Source organism: Camelus ferus, chromosome 23 (assembly GCF_009834535.1).
Source record: "Camelus ferus isolate YT-003-E chromosome 23, BCGSAC_Cfer_1.0, whole genome shotgun sequence".
In the NCBI taxonomy this organism is placed as follows: Eukaryota; Metazoa; Chordata; class Mammalia; order Artiodactyla; family Camelidae; genus Camelus; species Camelus ferus.
The window spans coordinates 9177069-9203731 of record NC_045718.1 but is presented as its reverse complement, the minus strand read 5'-3'; the positions used below and the strand labels follow the sequence as shown (position 1 = coordinate 9203731).

Sequence of the window (26663 nt, the reverse complement as noted above, 5' to 3'; positions counted from 1 at the left end):
AGCAGCCACGTGATGGACCTGTACGATGCCCGGGTACCAGTCTTTCCCCTGAGCGCTCTGGTCAAGGAGAGTGATGCCTGGTTTACGCCCACAGCCAGCGGTCACAGGATGAGGGTCATTCTCTGAAGGTAGTGTCAGTCATGCTCTTTATTGGAATCCAGACACGCAATTCAGTGTGAAACACACGGAGACACGGGGCCACTTTGACAAGAGCCCCAATTTCATACTCCTGCCCTTAATGCCAGTGATTAGAACTTTCTGACTTCGACTGGAGGCCATTTGTTGCAGCTCTTAGAGTCCCTTCTGAGTCCCTGAGCTGCAACTTCGGACGCTTAGTGAGACTGTATCCTTGAATTCTGCCCTGTCCACCTTTGTGTTTCTTCCACCATTATCCCGCGCCCTTAATATCCATTCCCCTACCTTCTCCTCAGACTGTGGTCTGTGAAAAATAAAAAACTCAAGTAGCTCTTTTGGAGTGTAACTTCCTACACATGTGATAAAAAACAAAATTAGCAATATATATGTCATCTATTATGTATATATTTATGAACCACTTTTCAAGGCTCCTAGTCTAATAATACAAACAACCAGTTAAAGTTAAGGTCAAAATTCCTTCTCAGTTTGTTCTTATTGGCAGAGATGAGTTATTTAAATTATTTAAATTGTAAGAGAATTAAATTAAGTTTTAAGGGAAGACAGCTACCATGTAGTTAGCAGTTATATGATGATAGTAATCAGGATCTTAAACAAGGAAGAAAAATTAAGATTTTTCTGGGCTTAATGCACTAGGAGAGGCATTAGACAATTGAAACAAAATTAAATTTTGACCTATGAAGTTATTGGATTGGAACTGTGTGTTAATAGTTAATGGAGATTCTGTTGACTATGAGTAAACCTTATATTTATAGAATAATAGATAGAATTGGAAAGTGCCTAACAGAACATGTAGATGAAATCTCTATTGCTAGATATAAAAATGAAGTCAAGAGGTTGAAATAATTTTCATTATTCCATCAAGTGATTAACTTTAAAAATATTATTAAAACCTGAATTCTTGAGTAATTATTTGGCTCTAGAATTTATACATCTAAATACAATGTTAATCACTATTTTCTACCTCTTCCTAGACCACAGACTAAATGAACTTATTAAACTGAGCCTGTATTGAAAATGGACAAACAGCTTTCTGTGGATTTTTAATTAATAAAAAGAAATTTCCAGGAGTCTCAGAGTCACTAGCCATGACACATACATATTTAAATTTAGATGATCTCTCAAATATTATTATAATTAACCTTTCCTTAATGGAAAACAATTTTATAGGAATTCTTTTATAAAATGTTCAACTAACACATCTTCAGTGATTCCATTTTCCTGTGTTTTCTTCTTTAGCGACCATTCAGAATGTCCTGAGTCATAAATCAGATAGCACAGTTTAAGTCTGTTTCAAAGGCTATAAAACTATTCTTAAGAGAGTCATGAATCCAGATTGCAAACACTCACTTTCGAACTGCTGGGTGAACTGATTTATTTTAAAATACCACTTTGTTCCACAGATTGCTTGATAACCTATGACATGAATAACTGTTCAATAAAAAATTGGGAGGAAGTTGATTTGAGTAACTTGACGGTGTGTTTGTGTGTAAAGTGTGGGAAGGAATGTTTGATATATGTTGTGAATCTGACACTTTCTACCTTTCTGATAATTAAAGCGATTAAGCTACTTGAGGAACAGGAAACTTTTTTTTTTCATTTATAAAGTTTTTAATTCTTATTATTGTGAAGAAATCCTTTTAGCCTTTTTCAACCATATTAAGTTTGAGAAATGTTTGGAAAATAATGTCACTCTAAAAAATGATAACGTTTTAAATTGATATGAAAATTGTTGTTGGTATACCCATATGAATTTTTAATTTCCTTATTGAACAACATAAATATGTTTCTAGAATCATTTCATGTAAGAATAGCCCCTTCATATGGGCACTAATCTCATTCATGGGAGCTCCACCCTCATGACCTACAAATAAATAACTCTGGGGGTTAGGATTTCAACATACGAATTTTGAGGGGACACAAACATTCAGATCAGACCATTGTAACAGGTAAATATCTTCTGCAGTTTCACAAACATTAGTATAAAATCATGATTTTTTTCAAATTAATCATTATGTTAGGCTTCTGCCAGTAAAAGTACAAAAAAGTTAAACCAGAGTCCTCCCATTATTCGTAGAAATAGTGAAAAATAATTCACAGAAGCAGTACAGAACAATAAATCTCCCCTTTGACTTAATTGCTTATTCTGTTTTTCAGATTTCACAAAACTTTACCCCCAAGGATTTGTGGATAGCACCTTGATTTCCTATGAAATACTGATAAAGAAAACCACACCAAAAATATGAGTCACTCCCTATATTTTATACCCATCTTTTACTTTTATATAAGCCCTCATAATTATTTATTTTTCTTTTCTCTTTTTATAGCAATCTCATGCAAGATTACGAGCCACAATATTAACTAATATTTATTGAGCATTTGCTGAGACAGGAACTGTACTGTGCACTTTTCACATACCATCTCTTAAAGCTCCTTAGAAAAACCCTGTGAGCAAAGTAATAATATAATTAACATTTTCCAGATAGGGAACTAGGAATAATCTTAGACAGTTTAAATTACATAACCAGAAATACAGAGCTGGCAAGTTGTAGAACTTGTGTTTAAACCCCGTTCTACCTGATGCCAGAAGACTTGCTTTTAACCGCTTTATCACTCTGACTCTAGGTTCAGGAAAAGGTCCTTCAATAAAAGCACTTCCGTGTGTCCCAGAAACGTGCTGTTTCCTCTAGATCATGGTGTCATGTTCACAACACCATGGAGTTACAATCGGATGATGAAGTGACAGCAGGAAGGAGTATTTTAAAATGGACTTGCTTTTAAAACACACACACAGAAACACACACACATTCAGTACCCAGGAATGGAATAACTCGTGTTTGTCACCAATGCAGCAGATACTGTGGATAATCCTTACTACTAGGCTATACTGGTATTATTATCATGTCTGGAAGTTCACAGGTGACATGCTTTCTGCATAACTAATGTGTCACGTGAATGTGCACATTTCTATGGGGTAGAAGATGGGTATCATTATTCTCATTTTATTTAGTAGTTACACAGTTTTGTTGTAGGCACCAAGCTAGGGAATATCCAAATATCCCTCCCATTTGTATATGTTAAAGCATAAAAACTCAGTGTACTTTTTATGTTGTCATAGTGGGGGTCTAGGAAAAAGGCTGCAAATTCCAAGCATGTAAAGAACAAGCTATGTGTTGTCAGCTTACATTTCTTAAAATTAATCCTCAAATCCTTCTAATTCATTTTTTCTTAGTTAAAGTGAAATATATGAAGAGATGTTACTTTTATTGAATTACTGATAAAAGTGCCTTCTGATTCCTATGGATTTTATGTGTAAATCATGATAGTATCTTCCTTGGGGAATTCAAAACAGTGGTGAATAGAGGATTCAGCATTATTTGGCTAATATATACTAGACACAATTCCTGGAACACATAACTAAGAAAACGCGTTCACAAAGACAAACCATATTGGATCCTCTACTTGGAAGAGAAGGGACTTTCCAGTCTCTCCCGTGAAGTATTTATTAACATATGGTCTGTGTCTTGAATTATAAGTAGCATTATATTAACATAACATCTTGAGTATTTGGTCTGGCAAGATTACTATTTCCACATATTTGTAGAAAATCAGACTTTTACTCACAGGGATTTATGACTAGAAAGATTAAATAAACATTCACAAAAGTCTGCAGGCCATGTATCTAAACGTGAATAGACTAACATGTTTTCATTTTCGCCACAAAGTACGTATAAATTGAAACTACCGATCAAAGACTGATAGTCTTTACCGACGGTAGATCTTACCCACGGGTTTATGTATTTTACTTCCACAGAAGAAGATTTTCAGTATACTATCAAGGGTAAGACTAGAGAGTAAGTTAAGACTTACAATAAAAGTATCTGCTATTGCAAAAGCATGGTATTAAAATTTTTAATACTTCCAATTTAAGTTCTTTAGCTAAAATGAGGTTTCTCTATTTTGGGGTGAAATGTTCTATCACTGAAGATATGAGGGTTAACAGATTGTTTTCATATCACTCATACAGTACTGTTTTGAAACAAATGCGAATTAATACTTACATTCTGTATTGAATTTTAGTGGGAGATAATTTCATAACTTGCCGCTAGGAATTGTTCATGAGGCATTGACTGAGCCTCTATAATCTATATTCACTTTTAGAGGATCTTTTTGGATCCGCCTCCTGACCTTACTTAAATTGATAATTTAAATGTTATTACTTTGGTCCAGCAACACATGCATGTTGTAGCTGCAGCTCAAACTCCCATCCGTAGAGGAGAAACGCAGTGAGCAGATCCATGAGCTGGGCGCTCACGCGCAGAAAAAGTCCGGAAGCGGCACCTTTGCACGCACATGCTTGTAGGAAGTAAGGCTTTCTGCTTCGAACAGTGTTGCCTTTCATACGACTTCCTACTATAAAAAGCAACAGTTTCGAAACAGGAAATTTTTATTTACTAAGGACCTATATTCAAAAGAAAGCTTCTTTCTTTAAAACCAGACTTGGTAGTAAACAAATAAATCAAACTAGTGAATGGTGAATTTGTGCATTGTTTTCCCCTCCCATGGAGAATAGCCTGATTTAAGTTTTATTTGTGATTCTAGAATACATTTGTGAAATATTAATATTTACAACATATTTTCATTTAGGATACTGAGAATACTTCCTGAAATATATTTAAATATTTTAGTCAGAAAACATTTTATGTGGTGAATTATTCACACATTAATTCAATAAATTGCTTTTTGTTTTCTTCCAAGTCATATGTCTAAATAAAAAAATTCACATTTTATAAAGTGCATTCCAATGCCTTCTTTAGAAAGAGCAATAATTTAAAAATCTTTAAAAATAATAATTCCAATTTTTTTTTAACTTTCATAACCCTTTTTTAAATTTCATGTGAAACACTAGGAGTAAATTTTGAAAAGTCCATTACAGTGACTATATTTGAATAAAGTTATAAAAGATTTAGTTCTTTTTGTTTGTGGTTTCAAACAACTCTGTGCTAAAAGTCATTTAATGAGAACTCTGATGCATAAAAAATGAAATCCTTTCATAAAAACTTAGAGGATATTTTATCTGGCTCATATATGAGTTCAAAAAAGCCATATTTTCTAAATTTTTTTAGTAACAAAATTGGCGTCAATGAGTATGATTTTGCGCTTTCTGTGAAAACTCTTATGAGATATATAATTAAATCAAGATATTAGCAACAGATATATATTAGGCAGTATAACTCCAGGCTACATAAATCCTAAAATACCTAATCCTCAATATCCGTTTCTTTTAAAGTCTCAGATATCTATCAGTGTGGAAGACTGGGAAGACACCAAGGACGCCAAGGAGCAAGGTCACCACCGAAGTAACCACCGCAACTCGACGTCCAGCGACCAGTCAGACCACCCGCTGCTGCGGAGGAAGAGCATGCAGTGGGCGCGGAGGCTGAGCCGGAAAGGCCCCAAACACCCCGGTAAAACGGCCGAGAAAATAACCCAGCAGCGGCTGAGCCTCTACAGGAGGTCAGAAAGACAAGAGCTCGCTGAACTTGTGAAAAATAGAATGAAACACTTGGGTCTTTCCACGGTGGGCTATGGTATGCTCTTTAAAAGTATCGTATGATGTGGACTTGTGATTTCTTGCCGTTGGGTGGAGTCGAGTTGGCTCGAATTTAGTAACTGAAGGATCACATTTCTGTTTCACAGGTCAATTTGAAGGGACTAGGGACAGATACCAGTCTTCTAGAGATAATAAGAAGGGAGCGCTAAAAATTTTAGGTGTTTCCTCAGCTCTCTAGCACTGTGCTAAACCCATTACATGAATTACATGAATTTTAATTTTTACCAAAAAACACTTCCGTTTTAGAGATAAGCAAACTAAGTCTGGGAACTTGCTAATTTGCTTGTTAATAGTGGGGCTGAGATTTACATCTAGTTCTTCTGGCTCCAAAGTCTGTCTTACATACACACACACACACACACACACACACACACACACAAATCACATTTTATTTTAGGGCCTGGGATAAAATTAATTTGAGGCATTGGCAAATAACTGGACCAACCACAGATGAACCAAAATGTTTCTATAAAAATTGTTTAGTTTCTCGTGCTCCAGAAACAAAGTCTTCAAAGGCTTTAATCTGAAGTTCAAACAGAGCTTGGTCTTACACAGTGCAGCTGTGTCTCAAGGATTATTATGCTCCTGTGTTGCTGGGTGATTGCACCATAAATATACTGCACATAGCACAGCTTAAATAGATAATGTGAAGATCATTTTAATGTGTATCACCTAGCACTCACTATATGGATTTTATTTAAAAAAGAAATTTAGTCACCTTAGAGGAAAATCCAATGATAAATAAGGTGTTTTGCTTTGACATATATGTATATATATAACCTGGGTAAACCAAGAGCTAAGATAATGTCAGTATCATATAGGTTTAAGGATAAGATAGAATGAAGTCCACATTTGTCCCCATTCTCATCTTTATTATTCATCTTTATTATTAAAGTCTCAATTTGAAACAGTATACAGAGGGAGAAATTTTTAATCATTGAGCTGGATGAAGTTGGTTGGAGTTTAAAAGAAGTTACCTGTGCTTCTTTGAACAAGAAAAGGAAACGTATTTACTAAGTACCTACTCTAAGCCAGGAATCATGTCAGGTGCTTTATGTATATTTTCTTATTATTCCTTATAAACCCTAATTAGTTAAGTGTCCCATTTTATCCTTCAAGAACTTGAAGGTCAGAGGGTAAAGATCTTGCTCAAGGACGTAAAGCTGAAATATGTTGGAGTCAGGATTCCGTGTGTTACTGAAATTCATGATTAATTTCACGTACTTGAAATATAGTTCAGATTCATTCGTGACCAATGATTTCACAAAAGATGCAAATTAAAAGAAAATCTTCATTTAAAAATCATATGAATAGCTCTTTGCCAATCTAATGGTATTAAGTACGATTGTATTTCTTATAGAACTGGAGTCCTAGCATTATGTGTGCTTTTTGTTAGTTACTATTCAGCTACTTTTTCTTTCTTTTCTTTTCTTTTTTCTTTTTTTTGAGAAGTTCTAGTAAGTGATTATGCATTCCAGTTCCAGCTGTATTTCATGAACATTACAACCCCACGCTGGTCCTGAAAGCAGTGTGGCAGATAACAGTTTGACTCCAAGAGACAGAAAGATGCATGAACTGGCTGCATGTGAGAGTCATCAGGGAAGCATACTAAGTTTTTGCTAATAAACCTTCTGTCCGGTACCTTGCATTTAGTTACTCTCTAGTTTTTAAATAAATTTAATTTAATTCTCACACTAAATCTTACAGAAAGGAAGAGCAGATACTGTCCACCTTCCCCCCCACCCTGATTTCTTCTTTCTCCATCCATTCTATCCATCAATCTGTTGTGGCCTAAATCTGATCTTAAAGACGAGTCCACCAGTTATTGAGAGACAGCGACCAGTCTCTGCCAAAGTAGCGGTTTTTTTTAAAGAAATTTCAGTGTGATGGAGAGGTGGGGAATTTGGAGATGGTTGCATGAGGAAAGGGAGGGGGAAGATGGACTGTTCTTTTTGGTTTTGTTTTTGGCTTTTTTGGAAGATCAGACAGATAGGAGCATATTTAGATACAAAGACTGAATCACCAGTGAAGAAGTTGAAAGAAAATACAGAAAAGAGATCACAGCTGGAGCCCTTTGTTTAGGTGTTTGGAAGTGAGGAAAAGTGGATGTTTTAAAATGCAGAAACACATAGGTATTTTGCCAAGAAGATGAGTAATATTTCACCTGATAGTAAGAGGTCACATCATCTGTTGAGAAAGACAGCAAGAGTGGAAGGGTGAGTGTTTTAAAAATAAGTCACAATGCTTGCGGTTTCAGAGGAAAAGGGGTCCTTTCTGTGCAAGACTAATTTTTCTAATTTATTTTTGATTTTTAAAAAAAATGTAATACAGAAAATTTCAAATGTGAATACATGTAGAAAGAATTGTATAGTGAACCCATATATACTGTTTTTTTTGCTTCAAAAATTATCGTCATGGGCAGTTTTGTTCCATGTATACACCCATCAATTTCCTTCACTTCTCATATTAATTCTAGTATATTTCAGACCTCATATATTTCAGTATATACCTAATTTAAGCACTAGTTTAAAAATACAGCCACCTACCATTTTCACACTTAAAAATCATCTTAAGATCATCAAGGAGTCACTTGGTGTTCGGATTTCCAGAGATCTCACAAATGTCATCATTTTTACACATTATTTTTAAAACAGGATCAGCTAAGGTCCATGCATGGAGATGGGTGGCCGGTTTAAGTCATTTTTACGTTTCCCCCATCTTGTGTTTTTCCTACTGCCATCTACTTCTTGAAGAAACAAACTCTTTGCTCTGTGGTTTCCCATACTCTGAATTTCTAGTCTAAATTGTCTCATATTCTATTTCCTTTTTTTAACCATTTTGTTATGATTATGGACTCATAGATTTAAATATATTCTGTATGTTTTAATTCGTGTTATTATATTAGTCATCATGTTGTCCTAAATCGGGTCCCCGGGAACCTCCTCAGTAGCCTCCTGAGACCTTTTGTCATGAAATCAACCCCCTGTGATACTTCCCTTGCTCTCCGTAGGACTGACTGCTCCTCGCCTAAAGTAAGTCATCCTTTCAGGGGTCCTGTTTCTTCTACTGGGAAATGGCATTTGAAGATTATAATCAAGGTTTAGAGATGTTCATTTTTACTGGGTTTGGTACTTTTTCTAGGTTGTTAAGTGGATAGAGCTGAAAGATTAAATAAATAGAAAATCGATAAATACAGAAAATATTTCACCAGTTCATATAAATACTTTTAATTAAAATGCAGGCTATAGGGTTTTTGTTTAACTTTTTCTGTCCAATATCTGTACTTTCTTTCTCCTACACTGAGATGAATGGTGGTCAGCAACAATAGAAATGATGGAATTATAAAAATCGTAATTGCATTTTTTCACAATATGCATAAAAGTCTCAGAACAGTAATGCTAAATCAGCATTATAATTGCTAAAAACATGCATTTTTATGCATTCTTTACGGAACAGCCCAATACGGATGTATTATTCTAAGTCTTGGAATAGTTCTTGATGTGGTTATACTGTCAACAGGATAGAAATTTAGACTCCTTTCTGTTTTCAATGTTTAAGAGTTGTTTTTTCTAAAATTTAATTTTGTTTTTTAGTTATGTACACTGTACATAGTCTGAAGTCAAATGTTTAATACAAGGTATAGTCAAGAAGTTTAACATCTACCCTGTCACTGCCACCCAGTTTTCTCCTTCCCTAATGAGTAACCTTTTTTTTTTAACTTTATAGTTTATTCTTCCATTTTTAAATATAAGTTTTTAAATATAGATGGTAGCATGATATGTCCCTTTATTTCCACATTGCTTCTTTCACTTAACAGTATGCCCTGGAGATCACTGATCTATAGTCCTTTATGTCTTTGGTAATTACAAATACTCGTGTAGTTAATGGTCATATGCATGCGTCTTTTTGTACTTTTGCCAGTGTGTCTTTGGGATGGATATCTAAAAGTGAGATTGCTGGATTAAAAATTAAAGGTACACGTATAATTTTGCTATTGGATAAACTTTCCTCCTTAAATGTGTACGATTTTGTATTTCTACCAGCAAAGTATGAGAAAATTTATTTTCCCAAAACCTTGCCAACAGAATAGATTGTTAGACTTTTGCATGTTTTGCCAATCTGATAGATTTTTTTTTAATAGTATCTCAGTGTGCTTTCTGATTTTGGTGAGGTTGGGCATCTTTTTATGTGAGTAAGTGTCATTTTCAGTGACTTATTTATATCTCTAGCCAATTTTTATAGATTTATTTTTATTCTTATTCATTAATATTTTTAGAAGGTGCTTATATATTAGGTAAATTTGAACTCTGTACATTAATTGCAGCTATTTCTCAGCCTAGTCTTTTTCCTTTACTTTTGTTACTGAATATTTTTATTTTTTTTAATCATTTCCATTATTTCTGATGGATTTTGAGTAATAGGGACATCTTCTCTCCCAATTTATAGAGGAATTCTATGTTTTCTTTCAATGTTTATTTGGTTTCACATTTTGCATGTAAATATCTGATCTGTTTGGAATTTATCCTGATATATGTGGTCAGTAAGGGAACACATTTTTATATTTTCCAAGATACTTTTCCATATATAGTTATACAATATACACTTATTAAAATGCCCATCCCATTCTATTGATTTTTAATTCCTGCTTTTAGCAGATCCCAGATCTGTCCATTATCGGGTCTATTTCTAGACTTTCTATTGTGCTACAATGGTCTGTCTGCCTGTTCAAACAAAATCACCTACTATTTTAATTACAGTCTTTGTAGTGTATTTCAATGTCTGGGTCGGGCTAGGAGCACTGCATGCTGCTTTTTCAGTGTTTGCCTACGTATATGCAATGTTTCTTCTTCTGAATTAATTGTATAATTAGCTTGTTTGCTCCAGATGAAAAGAAAGGATTCTTTTCTTGTACTTTTATTCCTGTTTCTTCCTGGCTTTTCCGAATCCGAATTCCATCATCTAGTTCCACTTTCTTCTAACTTCATGTTTCTCCCTTTTCTTTCTCTTAGTTCTTCTAAGGAAATCAGCCTCCTTCCTTTAATCCTAACACAAACACACACACTCACGCATTGCACACCCCGCCCCACCTCGCCCCAGTCTTCACTTTCTGTCTCGTTTTCTCTCTTTCATCAAACGAATTACATTCCGTGCCTTTACCTTGTCACCCCCGCCCTGTTTACTCTCAGCACAGTCCTTCTGCCCCTCTGCAGAGAACCTCGTCAGACACAAACCATCCTTACTCTCCTCGAGCCATCGTCAGCAGAGTCCTTTCCAGGATCCTCTTTCTCTGTCCTCCTTCCGAGAATAAGTTTTCCACTAAGTATTCGTGTGAAAATTATTTCAAAATGATCAACTGGGAGAACAGTGCTGCTTTATAAAGGATATATTGGAAAAGCTATTTTTATTCTTGTCTAAAGAAAAAAACCCAATTATATCTCACATAATAGGAAATCATAAAGAAACACTGAAAAATATGTAACATCGAAAAAGTCACTAAATTGTTACTACTTGGTCGTTGACTGTGCTTCCTGAAGGCATGGGTTACCTCCACTTGTGTTTTTGTTTCCAGCATCTGGTATGTAGGGGATGCCCAGTGCATAGTAGAAAGCAAAATTTTCTGAATTGTTGTGAAATATAAATTTTTTAAAACTATCTGCACTAAATGTGCAGATAATTTAAAGTGAAATAATGAAATAATGATAACCAAAGTAATTATAATTACTATAGTATTTTTAAGAGGAGCATATAGCTAAATATAATTATTATAAATTCTTCTTTAGACTTGGATGGCTTACATTTTCACAAATCACTCTTAGAAATATACTTGCTTCTGTGATCTTCAAAATAAGATTTAAAGCACAGCCAGCTGAATTTGTGAAATAAAGGTTTGATTCGTGCTTCATGATTGAAAAAAGCTGTAGGTTTTTCAAATGAAAATTGAAAATAAAGCAAGCATAGCCATGTTTAATAATTTAGTTTATGGAATAAAATTTTAACTCTACATTTTTTGCAAAGCTGCCTACGTGACCTCCATTGCATGATTAATCATAAACAGAACAAAACAGTACAGAGCTGTCACTGAATTCGGTGAGGTTTTGTATAATTTTTCTTTGAAACGATTGGCAGGAATTTTTAAGGAAAGTGTCACTAATATCAGAGAGTAGCCAACTCACTGTCATAACTTCTGGACCAAGTTTTTCCAAATTATTTTTCTTAATGAAAAACTAAAGATGTAAAATTATGATTTATAGAAAATACTCTCATTGTGGCTTACATGGGATTCTGTTTTTATGTGGCTTAGTGATTTCATGATTGATTTCAGGGTTTAAAATTTGAGAAAAGTGTTTGCTTTTCTTAACAGCAAAAGACACGCCAGGCTTAAAGAGCAACTCAGAGGTACCAAGTTGATAAACCCTGCTTTGGCAAATTTGAAACTTTGATGCTAGAGACTAGAAATTATGATTATGAAGAAATTAGCAGTGATGGAAGAAAATATGAAAATTATGGAAAGACATCAAAGAAAATTATAAGTTAAACAGGAAGTTTTATATCCCTGTGTTACGCTATACAGTACTATGTGAAAACTCCCAGCTGTGAAAAAGTGGAGACACACTTCATTTACTTTCTGAGAAACGAAAATGAATATTTGAGATATGAAACGGCTTCTTGTAGGTGATAGGTCAAAGAAAGGACTGAAACTCTGACCTTCTCCCCTGCAAATTTATTAGCACCACCAAATTCATTTTTTGAAGATGAGACTTTTGTTTTTATTATATCAATTCCAAAGGAAAGGAATGTAACTTTTAGTATTTCCTGATGTGTGGCCTGTCATTACAGGTTAAGTTGAAATAACACAAATGCTCGAACATGTATTACCCACGATAAACACAAACCTACCCCCAGCAGACACTAATTAGACTACAGGGATCTAATCTCTCACTTGCAATTTTAAAATCCGAAATCTCTGAAGACTGAGCTTTTAAGTAAGTTTGACACTTAAACTTGTTTAAATGCAGAACCTGACCCGAACTGCTCACATCCTTTATTTATCCGATTTGTTGTGACTATTTCATGTTTTGCTGCAGAAATATGAACCTGTCTGCTGCTTCAGTCCCAACTGAGCAGATTACATGAAATACATGATGTGCTCAATATTACTTTTTTAATTAAAAAAATTCATTTCTGGAACACACTGGCCACCAGCATTTGGGAGACAGAATTTGAGAACCTGCATATATTGGGAAATTACCCAGCAATGACAGTCTACAAATTCTGCTTGCTTTTCATTGGATTTAAAAAAAAATTTCAATATAATTTTAAAAACTTAACCAACCTCAAACTTCATGGCTTTACATGCTAACGAGCCATATGTCCTTGAGTAAGTCACCGTCTCTCCAAACTTCAAGTTCTTCAACCATCAAATAAGGATAATCAAGTCATCCTGAAGGTGCGTGATATGAAATAATAGAATGCACGTGGAAAAAGATTTTCCAGTCTATAAGCTGTGGTGCAAGTGCGCCGTGATTATCTTCCTTATGTTAATAATAGTCATTATTCTTCAACAATCTGTTTACAATGATTCTCACATTCACTGAAAACCATTCTTCATAACTGTTAATAGATTATTAATGATTCACGCAGAGAATGACACAATTTCTAATATTCTAAGTGGGAAAGTAAGTGTTCCTGGTGTGACCGCTGGTATGGGTTCTAGCTGCCTTTGATGTGGATTGTTTTAAGTTTCATACTGTTAGTAAATGGTGAAACGCCAAGGGGAGGAAAAGAAATCCTTTTAAGTGACAGATCCAGTTAGACTCTGCCTTTATTACATCCATCAGAAAGCCTCTGTTTCTTTGTAAAGTAATTTATAATGTGCCTGAAATAATGGACAGATTAACCAAGAACAGTTTTTATAGCTAATATGGTGACTTAATTCTAGGTCATTCTCTTTCTTAGGGGAAAGAAACAAGCAAAATTAAGAAGAAAGGACTGTTACTCCCCCCCCCCCAGACCTGTGACAGTTGTGGTGATGGCAACAGTGATGAGAGTAGTGACATCCGCTTCTGTTCCCAGGCTGTTTTACAAGTCATTGATCATTTTCATATAAGTTGTTTAAAAAAAATTTCCCCAAATCCTAGTCAGTGAGTCAGGTACCTTTCTCTAGGAGAAGATTACTTACTAATTTATCCTAAAACAAATTACCAAAGAGGGAAAAGGCACCAAAGCTAAATATGCCTTGCAGCGTGTCTTACAACGTTTAGTCCTTAGGCAGAACAATGTAAGTGTCTGAGGTCACTGCAGTGACCTCAGTAACAATTTATTATTTCAAAAGAAATTAGCCCTGAATTTTTATCATTTTTTGAAGTACGTTACTTACCATTTCCCAATATAAATGAGTACAATCATATTGATATGTACAATCAATATACTGCCATGATAGATTTCCGAAAAATGGATAGTTTTATGTTACTCTGCATTTGCAGAGCTGACTCATTCTCCAGGCAAAAACAGAGGGATACATCCATGGGTTTCTTTTATGTTAATTTCATTCTGTATCTAGAATGTTAATAGGGAAAAACAAACTCAATGGTTTTCTTATTAGATAAAGTAATGAAGCTTTCAAAGGAGATAATTGCTGAGCTGATAATGATTTATGATTCATGAAAATATGTGTGCGATGAATTTTCCACATCACCCTAAAGTGAAACTATAAAGTTTTATTTCATGGAGTTATATCATATCTTTCCCATTAATTTTTCAATGATACAATATTTTTACATAATTTAATACCATAGTTAACTTAATTGCATGTAAATATAAATATATTTTATCTTTACAACTGGAAATTCGAATATTGTGTTTTGGCATGTGTATAAGAAAGATGTGGCCAATTTGAATAAAGTAAAATATTTTTGTCTTTGAGAAAAAAAGTTAATTGGTTGAGTGAACTTTTTACTTTCAGCATTTTATTATGGGTTGAGTGTAGTCAGTGAGAGCAAAGAATGAGCTTTCTAAATACATTAAAACAGTAAGAAGAAACTTCCAGTTATGACAACCTGTTTATGCTCTCATTTTAAATAACTAGAAAAAATGTAAATCAACAGTGTGCAGAGCTGGAGAAAAATAAGCATGTAACTTTGTTACCTGAGGGAAGGGAAACAGATGAGTTAGGCTTTTTACAGGCTGGAAGTCATATAGGGGGGCCCAAATAATACAATAGGACCTGTTCCAGGAGAAAAAAAATCAAACAACAGAAACAGATCCAGAAAACACAAATATTAAGGTAGTTACTACAGGATAGTCTAGATGTGCAAGATGGTAGGGGAAAAGAGGAGAATGATAAAGAGACACTGAAGATACAAAAGAAACCTGCTGACCTCCTAGAGGTGAGAATTTGTAATGCGGTATTCAGAATAAAATGGACCCTGGATGAACTTTACATCAGAATAGCCACTGCAGAAGGAAACATCAGTGAACATAAAGACATAGCAGTTGACTAGCCAAAATACAGAATAGAAGGGGAAAAAATAAAACCCTCAAAAAAAACAATGTTAGTTACTTGTGGAGCAATATCAAGTAGCCATGGAATTGGAGTACTAGAGAGAGAGAAGAGAATGAATATTTGAAGAAATAATGACCAGTTTTTTTTCCCGAATTTGAGGGGTTGTGTTATTACCGCGTATGTGGGTTGGACCATGCTGGAGAGAGAAGCTCTGTGCAATGGGGAGTATTTTCCCTGTTATTTCTTATAGAGACTGAAGAAAGATACGCCCTCAGTCTAGCACGGCACCAATTTCTTCCTTTTTATTTGCCTTTTGCATCAGCATTGAGATGCACTGTGACGTCTCCCGGTTTGAAAGGATGTGTCTCTGCTTCCCTCCCTTCCTGCCTCCTTCGTGCTGCTCCTGCTCTGCCCTCCCTTTCCCTCTTGCTCTCTCACTCTCAAGCTCTTCATCTGTATTTCCCTCCCTCCTTCCAAATTTCCTCCATTTCCATTGCTCCCGAGCCAGCATCATCTGTCCCCTGGGCTACTGTGCGCTTCACCTACTACTCCTGAGAGCAAAATCGAGCCCCCAGAGTTCATTTCCCATAGTGCACCAAAGGGTTGGATTCAGTATGAAATCAGACCGTGCCTCCAAATCGCCCACCCTTACAGCCTTTCAGTGGTTTCCCTTTGCCTTTGGAATAACATTTAAACTTCTGATCAAGGTCCATAAAGCCCTCTGGGAACTGGACCTCGTCACCCTTCCAACACTGTCCCCCACTGACTCCTCCTTGTTCACTTTAGTCCATCCTCAGGGGCCTGCGTTCTGCAACTTAGACTCAACCATTCAGCCTTTACTGTTTGCTGTTCTCTTTGTCTAGACATGCTTCTCCCCCTACCTTAGCATACCAGCACCTTCACGTCACCACACAGGTAAAATTGTCATTTACAGGTTATAGATTGATTTGCCGCTGTCATAGTAACAGGGAATTGTGTATGTACATGGTGTTCTAAATCAGAATCGATTCCAAGAACTGTATATTTATATGAATTTATTCATGTTAAATTTTACTTATTCATTTATAATTTAATTCTAACAATAACTTATGAGGCAGAACTATGGCAACCTCCGTATTACAGATGAGGAAGCTGAACACAGAGAGATTAAGAAATGAATGTGCGTAAGGCGTCAGCATGATTGGGAAAGCTGGAATTTCAGTGCCAGCACTCTGTTTTCAGGGCTCACATCCTTCATGGAGCTTCTCGCTGATACTTTTGTATTATTTGAAATGCTTCTCTGGTAACACATCACACAAAAGGATATGTGTGTTTGGAAGTATTATTTAATGAACCCTACACGAATACATGGAAGGTTTAAATTTACTTTTTATCAAATTTTATTCTCTGCTTTTAAAATACTCTGACAGGGAAATTTTAATAACCAAAACAAACCAAAAAAAAAAAAATAAATAAAGAAACTCAAGTGTGTGGAATGGGACTTGATCAATTATTTTGTAAGGACATAGGAGTATATATTTATTTCCTTTCTATTATGATCTATTTACATGAAACGCCCTAAGCAAAATATTTGCTATATGAAGATTTTGATTGAATAATTGCATGTGCTCATTAATACAGCAAAATAAGTTTCTTGGTAAATACTACCAGCAGTTGTTAAATTCGACTCTCAAATATCCTTTAAAGTTTTCAATATTCTATTACACTTATTTCAGTGTTTCACAAGGAGGATAGTTTTATTAAGATAATTATGTCAATGACAAAATAATTTCAATAAAAGAATTTAAATGATATAGTGCTTTTTTTTTTTTTTTGCCAAGGTCAGAGATTACTGATCAGGAACCCACTGAATCTCCTCACAATGGATTTCCTTAGTAGATATCTTTGCTGGGTAGGAGATGGAATCTTGATTCTGGTTTGTGAGCCAAAATTTCCAAAGCAAATTTGTTTTATTTGCTAAATATGTTACTATATTTTCGGTAAAGAGCCTTATTTAATTCATTTGTGTCTTTGCCACCACCAACGGTGATGATTACGATAGGGTCTCAGAGATCCAGAAAACCTACCACACTTTCCTCTCTAGAATTCAGAAGTCACTTAAAATGCATAAGGACTGACAGGTAGAGAAAAATATATCGGACTTCGGGGCTGACAAAACTAGATTGTTGCGTGTGGTTTTGATATGTGACTCCAGTGCGCTTTAAAGCTCACTTCCTCATGCTTAAAGTGTGAGGTCGCAGAGTGACTGTGAGAGTGAACTGTGGGGCTTCCCGACCACGCAGCGTAGCGGAGAGCAGACTAACGCGACCTCTACCGCAAGGCAGACGTCAAAGAGGAAGAGAATGGCTTTGAACCCAGCGACTTGTTTTAACTTCATTTAACCTAACCCTGAGGAGAAGGGTGAGGGGTGGGTGAGGAAAGAAACCAAGAGGAGTGAGCTCTGATTGTGGTCTTACCGTGTCTCCACATCAACCACATGGGGTCATTGAACTGAGCACATCAGCAAAATGTTTCCTCCAATTCCCGGAGTCCATGGGAAAATGAAAATCTCCTGAATGATAAATAAAACAGACTACTTGAACAAATACAGTAGTTCTACCTACTGCTGTGAAGTTCTCAGTTATCTAGGCAGTTACTGCATTTGCAATGCGTGGACCAAATCCTAGAGCAGGATTTGAAGTAGTGCCCTCCCAGCCTGAAAAGTTGACCCTTGGGAAGATCAGTATTTATTGAAGTGTGTGTCCATGTGACTTTGTATTTACACCCTCTCCTAGTCTTGGCAGCTAAGAAAATCTCAGTCCCAAAGCTGTTTTCTTTTCCTTTTCAGTGTCCTACGTAATGCCAAGTTGGCTCTCCAAACTTGATGCCAGATGATATCTTCAGAATTAATTGACAAAATTAAAAGGGCATAGCTTTTTATATTTCAAATATGTATTGTTTTAGAGAAAAAACAAATGATTCTGTAATGTAGTTCTCTTGAAACTTACAATGAAGTTCTGTCCCACAGGATTCTTCGCATCCCGCAAGAACATGAGGATGTCTTAGATACGTCACGCAGTGAAGTCAGACGTATCTAGAACTTTCATGCTTTTTAGGTGCATTTCTACAGTATTTTTTAAACTCATCATTAAACACGTCGTTTTCACAGAATTTCCCATATGAATGTTTCTATCTAGGATTGCCATCTAAAACCACAATTAAAAAAAATTATTAAGGCATAATAAATCAAGCAAACGTCTTGTCCAGCTATTTCTTTAATAGAACTACTTTTTCTGTGTAATAGTTTCCAGGGTAGATTCTAACTGTGGTTGTTCTGAACAGAATTAGATACTTTACTTTTAACATCTATTGGAACAAAAAATGAGTACCTCTCAGGTACTTCCAGTGGCAGTGATTTGAAAAGAGTCAAAGTTATGTACACAATCATGCTGGGTGCAAGACTATAGCAGTTTCTCGTTGATGGCTATCTGATTTGAAGTTCCGATGCTATACAGTAATTCCTGTAATTTTCTGTGAGTAGCGTTAACAGACTTGGCATTGATTTATCTTCTAGATGAAATGAATGATCATCAAAGTACCCTCTCCTACATCCTGATTAACCCATCTCCAGACACCAGACTGGAGCTGAACGATGTTGTGTAAGTTGATCTCCTGTCTCCCATAAGGCATGTGTTTTTAGTAAACCATTAATGTATTTCTTTTTATACTTTTATTTCTACCATAATAACTCCTTATTTTTCTTGCATTATAAATGCTTTGAAATTTGAAGTTGAATTTTTGTGTTCAAGAAACAAATTCATTTTATGGATTGCTGTGCATATAAAGGCATCGTAGGATTGTAGAGCTATAAAAGAAGGAAAAGGCAGCATGAATTTTGTATCCTGTGACCACATGTACATTTGGACAAATAATAGAAAATATGTGGAATATGAAGAGAACAGCTCAAAGGAAAACCCAAAATAGCCCACACCAGCTGGTTCTGAATACCTTAGAGTTTCTAAAACCCAAAGCAAAATTGGCCAAAACCTGTATTAGGAAAAGATCGATGGTAGTCATTTGATTCTCCAAAAACTATATATTATGCATGTTCAGTTGTACCAGTGTTGCCTTACAAGTTGTGATCTATAGAGACGAATAAGACATTTTCCCTGATTTCAAAATGCTTACATTCTAATTAACCAAACTACAACGAAAGCAGACAGTGCTAATGACAATATATAATATGACTTTGCCACGTGACTTACACATCAATTAAGTGAGACAGCACTTTTCCAAATTCAGGAAGGAAGACAATACTTTGAGCTCCAGTGATTACAGAGGGTGGAAGACTTGAACTAGACTCTCAAGGTAAACAGGATTTGTGCGGGTCGAGAGGAGAGGGCCTTCCCGAACAGGGAGGTGGCTTGAGAAAGTGCACAACGTGGGGACTGCGTAACGTGGGTCAGCTGGCAACAGTACATGGCCCAGTTTGTCCAGAGTAAAAGCTTTGCATTATTAGCATTTCTGTTGTTAATTAGTAAGACGTAATATTGGAAACGTACTAAACCTGACTTTGTCTACGACCGGGAAAATGAGTAATGAGGTCAGTGACTGGGAAGAGAGGACATGCTGTGATGCAGAGCATGGAAGGGGTCCAAGCAAATGGCTTAGAACTAACGCTAGTCACAGGCCATGAATTGGAAGCCTCCGTGTATGTGTTGCCTGTTTTGTGGGCGATTTGGCTGGGGTTGAAAGGGTACAGTTTTTAAAAGAACAATAGACTTGATTGGCAGGAAGGACTGGGGTTGAGGAAGACGTGAAAATAGGGAAATCCACTGAAAAGCTGTTGTGCAGGTGTGAGGGAGAAAAGCATCTGTCATCGCATCTGGGTTAGGACTGTAAAGGCAGATTCCTATGTAAATAAATGTATGGAGGCCAAGAGCGAGTCTTGTGTCTTGGTCTGGGAACTGGAAAAGAAGGAGTCTAACATGGCTTTAAGATTTCAAATCTATGTGATTGAAAAAAAAATTACTGGTTCACTGAAAGAAGTCAGAACAGGGAGGCACTTTTCCAAACAGGAAAGAGGGGCCGTTGGGTGGGGAGAAAAGAGAAACGATGGCTGGAGTTTAGACACCCTGTTCCATGTGCTACGTGGACGTGTCTAGAAAGCATGGAGAGATACAGTAAGGGAGCTTTGAAAAGAAGCCAGTTCAGTAGAGAAGCGGTTTATTTTTCATCTTCTAAATGAATAAAGCTAAAAAGAGAATGATTTTTCGAAAGAAGAGATACATAAAGAAGAAGAAGTAGAAGCATGAGTAACGGACTGTCGAGGAGCCCTCAGGTTTAGGTGCAGCAGATGGAGGCGCTTCAGAAACTTCTGAGAAAGTACGTCAGCAAGAGTGGTTTTGACCCAAAATCAGTGTGAGGGGATTTTTATAAGGCTCTGACGGTGCTGGTTAAAATACAGGAGAATTTGGAGAATCAGATGAATGGAAATTTCAGCTGCTGGTGTTCTTAAGGCAGCTGCCAAAAATCATATGAGGTGGTGATGCTGAATTTGTGGAGCGCTTTAAGTTAGGTGGAAATATCTGATTTGTGATGCCCCTGGCTTTCCCCTCCCCATTCCAGAGACTTCACTTGGAATATGGCTACAATACAACAAAAACTTCTTTCTTTTTCTTGCGTCCATATCTATAATGTTTCTTCCTTTAACCCATAAAATCAGGCAATTTTTATTAATTCTCCTGTCTGCCCTTGTAATTCCAATCTCCATGTGCCTTTTTTTTCCAAATTAATTATAATTGTGTTAACTATCTAGGATTTTTTAAAAGTTATGCTTACCTTATTCATATTTCATAAAAAATTACAAGTTTCTTAAGCCTAATATAATTGTCTCCCATGATTATTTTTGATGGAATGGGAAGAGACTGTTCAACTTTTGAGTTTATAACATGTACTTCCATCAAATAAATGTTTATACTTCAAAATAGTTCCCCAAACTTTTACGCTTAAAAATAAAATATGTATGTTACAATATATATACACGTAAAATAAACATGACATTTTCTGCCTTTAATATACTACTACTTTTTATTAGTTTTAAGCTAAGACATTAACTTGACTGCTATAAAAATCATTTCTTTAAACAATGATCTGTATTTGTGGCATTGAGATAATTAAATTTTAGTGTTAACTGAAGCAAGGATAAATAACATGAAAAAATGCCTACCATGACAAGTTGCTCAAAAATACATCTAAGAAATTTATTTCATTAGACTCATAGATTTAAAGGTTATTATAATAGGGAAAGGAGCTTTTGCAGCTACATCAATGAATTTAGGGGATAATGGATTATACTCATCCCATTTATGTTTGTCTAAAAAATCATTTTCAAAAGTTCATTTTAAATGAAGAGGCAACATTGTTTTAATTCAAAGAACAATACATCACTAGATGATACGGCGTTAAAAAGCTTAATGTGCACTCTGCGTTTTCTTCAATGGTGTGCAATGCTGTTGATATTCAAAGTAATTACAAAGCAGGTACGTGGATAACAAATCCAGTTAACAGATCCAAGGATGCTGATCTGGACTTTCATTTGATTGAAGAAAATAGACAGTAGTGCTTTAAACTCTTCTCATCTTCATTGAGGGACATATTTTATGAATATTTTCCCTCTGGGTTTTTAAGAGAAGTATAAATCTTCATCAGTGTTCCCACTTTTAAATTAGTTTCTCAGTTCATGTTTTTGTAACTCCTGAAATTGTTATAAAACTATGAGATGCTAATTGTTTTTGCACCCGGATGAGACCTTCCTAGAATGCTGCAGTACGTGTATTTACTTTCCTCCTCACCCTTCCCAACCCTCAGGGGCTCCCCACTGCCCTCGGAACAGACGTGGAAACTGCTTGTCCTGAACCTTAAGGTCCTTCATTCGCTGCTTTCTGCCCTTGCTCCCGAGTTTGCCTGCTTCCTGGTTTAGCCAGCCCTCCAAAGGCAAAGTCAGTTCCTAAACGTGTCAGGAATAGCCCTCTTCTCTGCCGCGTTTTCTCTCTGCTCCTCTCCACTTAAGCCTACAGACACTCAACCCACGCGCCTCAGTAAACGGCTTTTCATTCCCTGCTGCTCTTTTTGTCTTTCTGTGATGTCTGGGATTTCTGTTTCACCTTTACATCTGCTTCACCGGTTACCCTCTGCCCGCCTTCTGCAGGGGTCAGAGTTCGTGGCTTTTTGTGTTCCGAGGTCCTAGTGCAGCGGTCTGGAGGCGCTCACGGAATGGACGCGCATGCCGCTTGACAGTGTGAATGAAAACATCTCTTTTACAACAAATTCTAACATCACTGAAATATGCAAGTTTGGCAGATGAACATTTTCCTGTTTACTAGCAGAATGAATTAAGAATTATGTTTTATTCTTTTGTCTAACTGCTTACTGTAGCAATACCTGCATTTTAGATGAATACACTTCTCAACAACTAAAATATTATCAATGCATAATGTTCTCCATAGCATGTATTAAATCATTAATTTTATACAATCATAGCATATTTAAATTAAAAAGACTACAGGTATTATTAAGTCAAATTTATTTATGAATGATAAAAATAAAATTAAGAGTGGTTAAGTAATAGAAGAATCATGGCTAGGAATTTCTCCTTGGTAGAAAAATAGCCAAAGTAAGAATAATGAATCATAGCTTATAGTGAAAAAACATGAAAAGAAAAATATATATGTGTTATCGAATCACGATCCTGTCCACCAGAAGCTAACACAACACTTTAAACTGACTATACTTCAATTAAATAAATACATGTTTTAAAAAAGAATAATAAATCAATAAAATACTAAAATAAAACATAAATTTTGATAAGATGAAGGTAGTGAAATAAATTATAACTGGAAAACAATGATTCTTCATCATCTGCATTCAGCATCACAGTCTTCTCAGGTGTAAAAATAATACAAGCCTTGCAAAACGTGACTGACCAAGTCAACAGGGGGTCCTCCTGCCAACATCACATACAGAGACCAGCTTGGATAACTGGAAACCCTGAACAAATAAGCTTGAAGTGATGATCGAGAGTGTCAGTGTGCATTAGTTCTGCCTTTACAAACTATTACAGCTGTTTGCTTTGTTTTCTTTGATTAGGTACATAATCCGACCCGATCCGCTGGCCTACCTACCAAACAGTGAGCCCAGTCGAAGAAATAGCATGTGCAAGGCCCCTGGCCAGGACTCCCGGGAGGAAACTCAGCTTTGATAAGAAGGAAATAAGAGACTTTTTTTCTATGAAAATCTTGCTTGAAACAACTCTAAATCTTAGAAAAACAAAGGTGTTGCTGGCATGAAATAAACTAGATTGGAATATATCCAATTCTCTCCTATGTAAAAAAAAAAGAATTCTATTCTCCTGGAAGCATACGTTATTTTGAAATTTAAAGTACTGCTTATTGGTACCCTTCCTCTTAGTATTTGAAAGGCATCACTGGAGTGATTTTGAAAACCTAAATTAAAACACAAAAATTTAAACTTGATACTCGTTTGACAGTAATACAAACTGTATGAAGCCAGTTTTTTTTTTAAGTATTAAGGTTTTATGAAAGTAAACTAGAAATCCAACTATATTTGGTGCATCACAATGGACACAGAAGATTGTTGCTTCTCTTAAAATAAAGTGTGTCATAGTATATTCTTTAAACTTGCTGTTTTATAAAAGTGAGCTCATCATAAATGTCTAGCCCTCTCTACATGAAGATTAACAAACTTGTGTGGCTGACTTTTGTGTGAGAATCATAGTTTGCTTTAGAGTATAAATCTTTAAGTCATTCTAACCTTTTTTTGTTGCCTTTTCATGTATCATCTTCATTTTAGAATTTGAGATGTTCATAGCATGTTTCATTAGTCTGAGGAAACCAAAACAAACAGAAATATCAAATACATGAACTTTTCCCTCACATTATGTTTGACACACACTGTAAGCCAAGAAAAGTGTACTAAAACAAATATTTGTTGTTCTCCTAAAAGAATACCTCATACAGAGGAAATACTCATTTGTAGACTTAAATTTAATCCAAGAATTGAAACACTGACTGAAATATTCAGTAATGATTTTCATTAGACTCCTGAGCTTTACCATTTTTATATATCTGTATAGAATATTTCATTAGAAAGATACTTTAAAATTAAGAGAAATAAAATTATACTTTTTATAGAATATAAAGAAATTCCAGAACATTAAAAGAACTCCTTTATGTCTTTAGAATTGAAATTATCACACACCAAAAATGGTATATTATGCCATTTGATCTAATTTTGGAAAAGTGTCTATAGGAAATAGTCTAACATTGTGAAAAAAACGCATAAAACAAAAATTGGTAGTTTTGCCATTTAAATTTAATGGAAATCATCCAGAATCTGACAGTTATCAATAAAGAAAGGCTGACCCTTGGTGACACCAGTGCTTTTAACCTGTATTCCTTTATTCCCCTTCAGAAACAGACTGAAAAGCACAGAGCATGGTTTGCCAGACTGTTGGAATGTGTTCTTATTCCCATGAAAGAGACTTCGAGAAATTTAAAAAGATATTTTCTTCTAATTTTGTATTTTTTTATTTCTGAATTCTCCGTTGAATTTTAACTCAATAGAAGATGATAGGACTAGAAAGAGACATTTTATCCTTTCTTTTCACAAAGAAGCAGATAAATTGAGAGGAAAAATAGAAGGATTTTTAAAAAGAAATAAAGCCTAATATTCCAAGGAACTCCACGGAAATAAAAATATAAACGTAAAACGTGGAATTATACATTATAGCCGTTACATAATTGGGCTTTGAGAATCCAAAATGCCCATTTGTTGTTGTTTTTCTTTAACATTTTACATTACTCTCATTTAGAATAATAGCAAGAACATCAAGAATTTCCCCTAAAACAGAGAGAGCCTGTGTTTAATTTTCTTTAACCAGATATGGAAGTAGAATTTACAAGTTACTTAAAATTGGAAGCATACCTTAAGGCAAAGATTGTATGCATCTGTATGTGTGTCTGTTATAAACACAGGTGAATCATATTTGACAAATGCATATTCACATTTAAATTATTAAAACTAAAGGCAGAATTAAATTAACATAAGTAATGGAGACTAATAATAAATCTAATGAACTTGTTTTATATTTGCACATCGATATACAAGTATGATGTTTCCTTGAGTTCTTGTTTCTTTACTCCATTACAGTTCTGTTTAGAAATATGTAAGATTTTATGACTCTTCCATTTCCCATGGGATCTCATGTTGAGAATTTTTGCAATATGCCAGTTGTCAAGACTAGGATTTTAAGCTAGGACGTGACTCCATTTCCTATAAAACTAGAAATGTTGTTTCATAAATTTTACAATAATTATTTTTGATTATGAACATTAGCCCAAATTTAAGATTTGACACAATTCATATCAGCTTGCTGGAATAATTATAGTTTATTAGTTTTTCTGTTATTTAAAGAATAAAAATGTACTTATAAAAGCCTTTTAACAAACCGTTGCCTTTTTAATATACTTGCACATGGAACTAAGATATGAAGTTAACAGTCCTTGTAACCCCATGGGATTTGGTTCTGTTCATTGTCCATGTACCATTTTGCTACCAGTTACATTGAATTGCTTTAAAATAATAAAATTATTTCTGATGATGAAAATTCTTGGTGGTTTTTTTTTTTTTTTTGCCAAAACTAGTTGTTTAGACAAATCGTGTTTTGAAACAGCACAATTCATTTGTCACTTTAATATTCCAAAACCAAGGTAAACAGGAAGGTGATCTCATTGGAAAAGATAGCCATAAATAAACTGTGGGTCAGTTATTTCTTAGTCTAAGAGCTTCTGAATAGCAAGGTGGCAGGAAAAGTGGAGGAAGGAAGGAAGGGACAGAGAGGGAGGAGAAAGAGACGAGGAAGTGAGCATAGGGGACAAAGTAGGTAAGAACGGGAGGAAGAGAGAAGAAAAGGAAGGCGGAAAACCCAATGGAGGTGCCAGAAGAATTTTTTTTTTTTTTTACAAAACAGAGAATAATGTCTCAATACGGTAATTTGAAGGCCAGAAAAGCACGAGTTAGAGAAAAGAAAAATAATTGTCAATGCAAAGGTAGACTTCCGGTCTCAGGAAAATGGAGTAGAAGTATTTCCCCCAATTCCTGCTGCTAAGTACAGCTAAAAGCCCTACATATGCACCTGGGCAGGGCCCCTCCAGGCCTCCTCAGGGACAGACTCCTCGCCCACGGCCCCCATCTCTTCTTCGTAGAAAAGCTTCAGCCTCCTAGGCCTTCCTCAAGCTCCAAAGAGCAAATTTAATCAGAGAATTGAGCAAATGCAGTCAAGGATCCTTGTTTCCTCCTCAAGGACTGTAGATAATATTCTGAGCCACATACTTG

The 26663-nt window shown here is 35.5% G+C and overlaps 1 protein-coding gene across 2 annotated transcripts in view; it reads left to right on the top strand.

The window, feature by feature from the left end:
* KCNT2 (potassium sodium-activated channel subfamily T member 2) overlaps positions 1–25935 on the top strand; it is a 284885-nt gene extending 258950 nt beyond the window's left edge. For both annotated transcript variants that reach the window (XM_006193725.3, XM_006193726.3), the window contains 3 exons: positions 5444–5744; positions 18823–18907; positions 23397–25935. In XM_006193725.3, the coding sequence (XP_006193787.1) occupies positions 5444–5744; positions 18823–18907; positions 23397–23508 (498 nt within the window). In that variant the 3' untranslated portion in view covers positions 23509–25935. The remainder of the gene's footprint in view (positions 1–5443; positions 5745–18822; positions 18908–23396) is intronic.
* Positions 25936–26663: the final 728 nt, after the last annotated feature.